Source organism: Aegilops tauschii, chromosome 4 (assembly GCF_002575655.3).
Source record: "Aegilops tauschii subsp. strangulata cultivar AL8/78 chromosome 4, Aet v6.0, whole genome shotgun sequence".
NCBI lineage: Eukaryota > Viridiplantae > Streptophyta > Magnoliopsida > Poales > Poaceae > Aegilops > Aegilops tauschii.
Window position 1 is genome coordinate 29,841,662 of NC_053038.3, and position 4,880 is coordinate 29,846,541.

The following is a 4,880-nucleotide window of genomic DNA, read 5'->3' on the forward strand; positions in this document are numbered from 1 at the left end:
TAGTTAAATCTAAAGTCAAAATTTGACACAAAATACAAAGGCAATCAATAAACCAGGACGAAGGTAGCACACTACTAGCTGCCACTTTTATGCTGGAGTATTTCCAGGTTCCAACCTGGCACCACACATTAGACAGGGTGTAGCGTCTATCCGCTCCGTGATCACGGGCAGGTGAGACGGCTGAACCAAGCCGAATAATTAATGGAGGTAGGCCTCCTCAAAAGCTACCTCATGAGTCATGATAGTCCCAGGAAGAAAAAAGGATTGTATAACAACGACCACACCACCGGACCAGTGGAGCTGTTGAGGATAACAGGGATCAATTTAATCATGGAGCAGATCAATGTTGAGTACAAGCCAACAACCCTAACAATCTTCTACTTAGGTTCAAAGCTAACAATAATAGCAGCAGCACCGAGCAGTTAGTCCCGGACTTCCAGGGAATTCTCGAGTAAAGACCACATCATAATACATGATCGAAGGACAGCTAACATGGCATGGCAGCACAAAGCCAAATCCACCAACATTTAAAAGGCAGGGAGGGAGGGGGGTGAAGAGGCTAAAGGAATGAATGAACAGAATGATCATCTTGCTTCTGGCTTTCGAGCGCGGTTTATCTTCCGTCGGCGGAGGTGAAGGAATCAGCAAACCCTGGAGGCCGCGTCGGGATGCTGGTCTGGGTGTTATCCAGGCTCGCGAGGAACGAAGAGGTCGCGCCGTCGAAATGGCTGCTGTCCTCAAAGGCCTGCCATTTCTTCAACGCCTGAGGCAGCGTCATGTCCAGGTCAATGCCGTAACTGTCGTCTGAATCTGGGTCTGCAGGTTTCCACACTTCTGAAAGGGTGGAGAGCACGTTGACGGCATGACCCATGTCGGGCCTCTGATGTGGCTCCCTAGCACAGCAGTGACCAGCGAGCTGTGCGACCGTGCTAACGCTGGCTAAGGTCTCCTCATCAAGGTCGATGGTTGTGTCGATCGCCTTCTGGAACGTATCATTGTTGAGCTGCATTCTCCGGAACCATGTAACCAGGTGCATGCTATCCTCAGGTTGTGTGTCATCAAGCGCCCTGCGTCCCGTGACCAGCTCCATCAAAATGACACCAAAGCTGAAGACATCAGCTTTTGTGGTCACACGTCCAGTAACTGCGCAAAAGATGTTAGGTTTTAGTTATGATACAGGTATTGCAAGTGGCAGAAATGAAACTGATGAACAAACGCTTTAAAAATATGCAGCTTGACTCAGATCACTAACTGGGGCAATGCAGTAAAAAAGATGATGCAGCATTATATTTAAATAAATGAGTGTAGTTCCTGACAGGAAGTTGCTGCAGCAGCTGAAGGTAAAAAAATTGAAGATACATTCACGGTCTGGGGCTATTGGAAGTTCTTCATTTTGAAGGCACAAAATTAGCTCAGCTTTGCCAAAGAAATCTTCTCATGAACATGTTTGTTAATAAAAAGTGTACACAGCTACTCCGTGACATACTAATATTTGTACTTCCAGTAAGCAAAGCAGTTAACTCAACATACATTTAGACATTTTGAGAGAAAAATAAAATAGGATGCTAACTTCTGGTCAAATGGACCAACTAAGGACATAAGCTCATCAGAGTTGATCATTGGATTGATTGTCCAATACTACACATGTTTTGGTAGCACATTTTCAACAGTTATCATATATCAGATACACACACATTTTCTACCTATTTGAATATTCGAATTTATGAAGCACCTAAATAAATCCTATAGAACTAAACTGATCAATACCAGTTTAAATAGTAAATCATCAGAACTAAATGGCAGTTCAAAAATCACTACAAATATCAAATTTATTCGGATACTATTTTGGATATGACGTAGTTTAAATATATTGTGCTTGTCAATTGAACTGTATAGAAGAGAATCAGAAAACTGAAGCACAAAATATACAGGATGCTCACCTGCATACTCGGGGGCAAGATATCCAAAAGTTCCAGCAAGCCTTGTCTCTACTGATACACACTTCCCATCAGCTGGCGCAAGCCGCACCAATCCAAAGTCTGCCACCTTGGCCTTCATGTCATCACCAAGAAGTATATTTGATGGTTTCAAGTCTCTGTGGATGAAGGTTTGCTGAGCAAGGCTGTGCAGGTACTCAACACCTCTTGCAACATCGAGCGCAATGCTGAGTCGCCTCTTCCATTCCAACGGCTGCAAATTGTGTTCTTTCCACTCAAACAGGTGTTGGCTCACTGGACCCTGTGGCATGTACTCATATACAAGAATCCTCTCATTACCATCAAGACAGTATCCAAGCAGCGATACAAGGTTCCTATGACGGACCTTGGTCAGCACAGAAATCTCTGATTTGAACTCATTTAACCCCTTGTTGCCCATAACACCAGACTCCATTCGCTTCACAGCAATTTTTGTACCATCATGGAGCTCACCCTTGTAGACAGTACCAAACCCACCACGACCAAGGATGTTCTCCTGACTGAAGTTGTTGGTCACATTACGCAGTACTTGAATTGAAATGACCATATTCCCAGCCTCAACGACATGGATATCACGGGGGGCACTGCTTGCTTGGCTATATGGCTCGCTTGTGGCCGCACCACCATTGGCATTTCCACCAGCAACTGTGATCTTTACCATGTCAGGATCTGACCCTGAGTGCCGGGGATGGATGACCATAGCATGTGGACTCTGCACCCTTCCGGAAGGCTTCTGCTTTCTCTTGTAGCAATAGAACCCTAATGCAGCAATAAGGCCTAGTACAGCAACAGCTCCAACCACTGACCCAACAATGACGCCGGTAGAAGAGGAAGCCTTGTTGCTTCCACCACTTCCATCCCCAGGCTTAGTGTCATTGCTGTTACCACCTGGTCCAGGCGCAGGAGCAGGCTTGCCGAAGTTTGGGTTGCCATCAAGTATCACCAACACATTCTTGCGAAATTCAGGAAGCTTCCCATATAGATTGTTATTTGACAGATTGACCTTTTTCAGTGCTGGCAACTCAGCGAGCTCCTTCGGCACCGTGCCAGTAATGTTGTTGTCTGAAAGAAGTAGCGTCTCAAGTGTGGCAATCTTGCCGATAGATGGTGAGATGCTCCCGTTAAGCCCCATTTTGGCAAAATTCAGCGACGTGATGTTCTTACCACTATCACATACAACGCCCGGCTGATAGCTGCATGGGTCGTTCCCCGCCCAACCAGCTGCGAGCTTGGCTGGGTACATGAACCCAGCCTCTACCTCCAGCAGCAGGTCTACACGGGGATCACACGGCTGTCCAGGCGGCAAGCAGAATTGATTTTTACCCGTCCTGTCAACTTCAACAGAGGGAGCAAAGTTGGGACTCGGTCCCTGCAGCAAATTGTTCCCCAGGCTCACCGTCTTCAGAGACTTCAGGTTGACAAGACTGTCTGGCACTCGACCGGTGAGCTGGTTGTCACGGAGACCCAAATCAGAAAGGCTGGTAAGCTTCGAGAAGTCCGGCAAGGGGCCGGTGAAGTCGTTGGAGTGCAGCCACAGCTTCGTGGCCTTGGTCATCTTGGCGACGAAGCTAATCGACCCGCTGAAGCCGGTGGTCTCTATTTTCTGGTTGAGCCAGAGCACCTCAAGCGGCGCATCGGCCAGGGACGGCGGCACTGGCCCGGACAGTGAGTTCCCTGCCAGATTGAGCTCCTGGAGGGACGGCATCGAGCCGAAGAAGTCCGGGAGCGTCCCGGTCATGTTGACGCTGTTGGCGGAGAAGTTGGTGATCGATTGGCAGTCCCCGAGGCTGGTCGGGAACGGCCACGGCTTGAAAGGGTTGTGGTCGAGGTAGACCTCCTTGAGCGCGGTCAGCCCCTTGAAGAAATCCTCCGGGATGAAGGTGAAGCCGTTGTCGTGGAGGTTGAGGTACTCGAGCGAGTCGAGGCCGGCCAGCGAGGGGAGCGGGCCGGTGAGGCTGTTGTTGAAGAGCTCGAGGCGCATGAGCGCGGTGAGGTTGCGGACCTCGGGCGCCAGCGTCCCCGTCAGGCCTTTGTCCTTGACCTGGACGCCGGTGACGCGGCCACCGGAGTCGCAGGTCACCCCGGCCCACGAGCAGGGGTCGGCGGAGTCGACCCACCCGTCGACCGCCAGCGCCTTGGCGACCGCCCGCATCGCCGCCGCGTCCTGCGGCGAGGCCGGGCCCCCCGCCGCCGCCGCCGCGCCGACGGCCGCCAGGAGCACGGCCAGGGCCAGGAGGGATCCCGCGGCGAGGCCGGGCCGCCGCCGCCGCGCGGTGGATACGGTGGGGGACTGCATTGCGGTGGCGGAGAGGTGAGAGATGCGGAAGGGGGGAAGAGAGAGAGAGAGAGAGAAAGGGGAGTAAGTCTCGGGATGCAGACGAAGATTTAACTGAGGAGAGAGAGAGAGGGAGCGCCGGGCACATGGGCGGAGAGAGGGCACATGCGCGGGGCCCACCCGCGCCGATTTAGGGTTCGCGGGCCTGCGGAATTACGGCCCTGCCCCTCCCCCACGCGTCCGCTCCAGCCCGGTCCACACGGCGAGCGGGCCCCGTCTTGGATTCGTCACGTCGCTGGCGGGTGGGCCCGGCCGCGGGGCTAGGATGGGAAGCCCTTGAAACTCGCACCAAAAGGCGGGGCTGTGCTGGAGGGGAGCTGGACGCGGGGCCCGCGCGCAGCGTCACAGGGCTTCTGCTTCCCCCTCTGTCTGGGGAGGCGGGCGGAGAGGGTATCCGAGACGGCTCTCGTAGCAGTGGAGTAGAGTGGAGGCGGTGGGTGTGGGCCCGGGGAGTCAGGGTCTGCGGTGGGGTGTACTACGTACGCACGCTGGCTGGCCGCGGTGCCGCGTCCGGGCAATCAATGCATGCGCGGTTTGGGGCGGGATGTTCTGCGGGCTCTGCCCCGTGC

At 53.0% G+C, this 4,880-nt stretch overlaps 1 protein-coding gene across 1 annotated transcript; it reads right to left on the reverse strand.

Moving 5' to 3' along the window:
* Window positions 1–303: 303 nt before the first annotated feature.
* Window positions 304–4,361, reverse strand: LOC109748028 (receptor protein kinase TMK1). The gene is made up of 2 exons (XM_020307089.4): window positions 1,941–4,361; window positions 304–1,143 (listed from the first exon to the last, which is right to left on the reverse strand). The coding sequence occupies exons 1-2, from the start codon at window positions 4,270–4,272 to the stop codon at window positions 614–616; spliced, it is 2,862 nt and encodes a 953-aa protein (XP_020162678.1). The 5' UTR covers window positions 4,273–4,361; the 3' UTR covers window positions 304–613.
* Window positions 4,362–4,880: the final 519 nt, after the last annotated feature.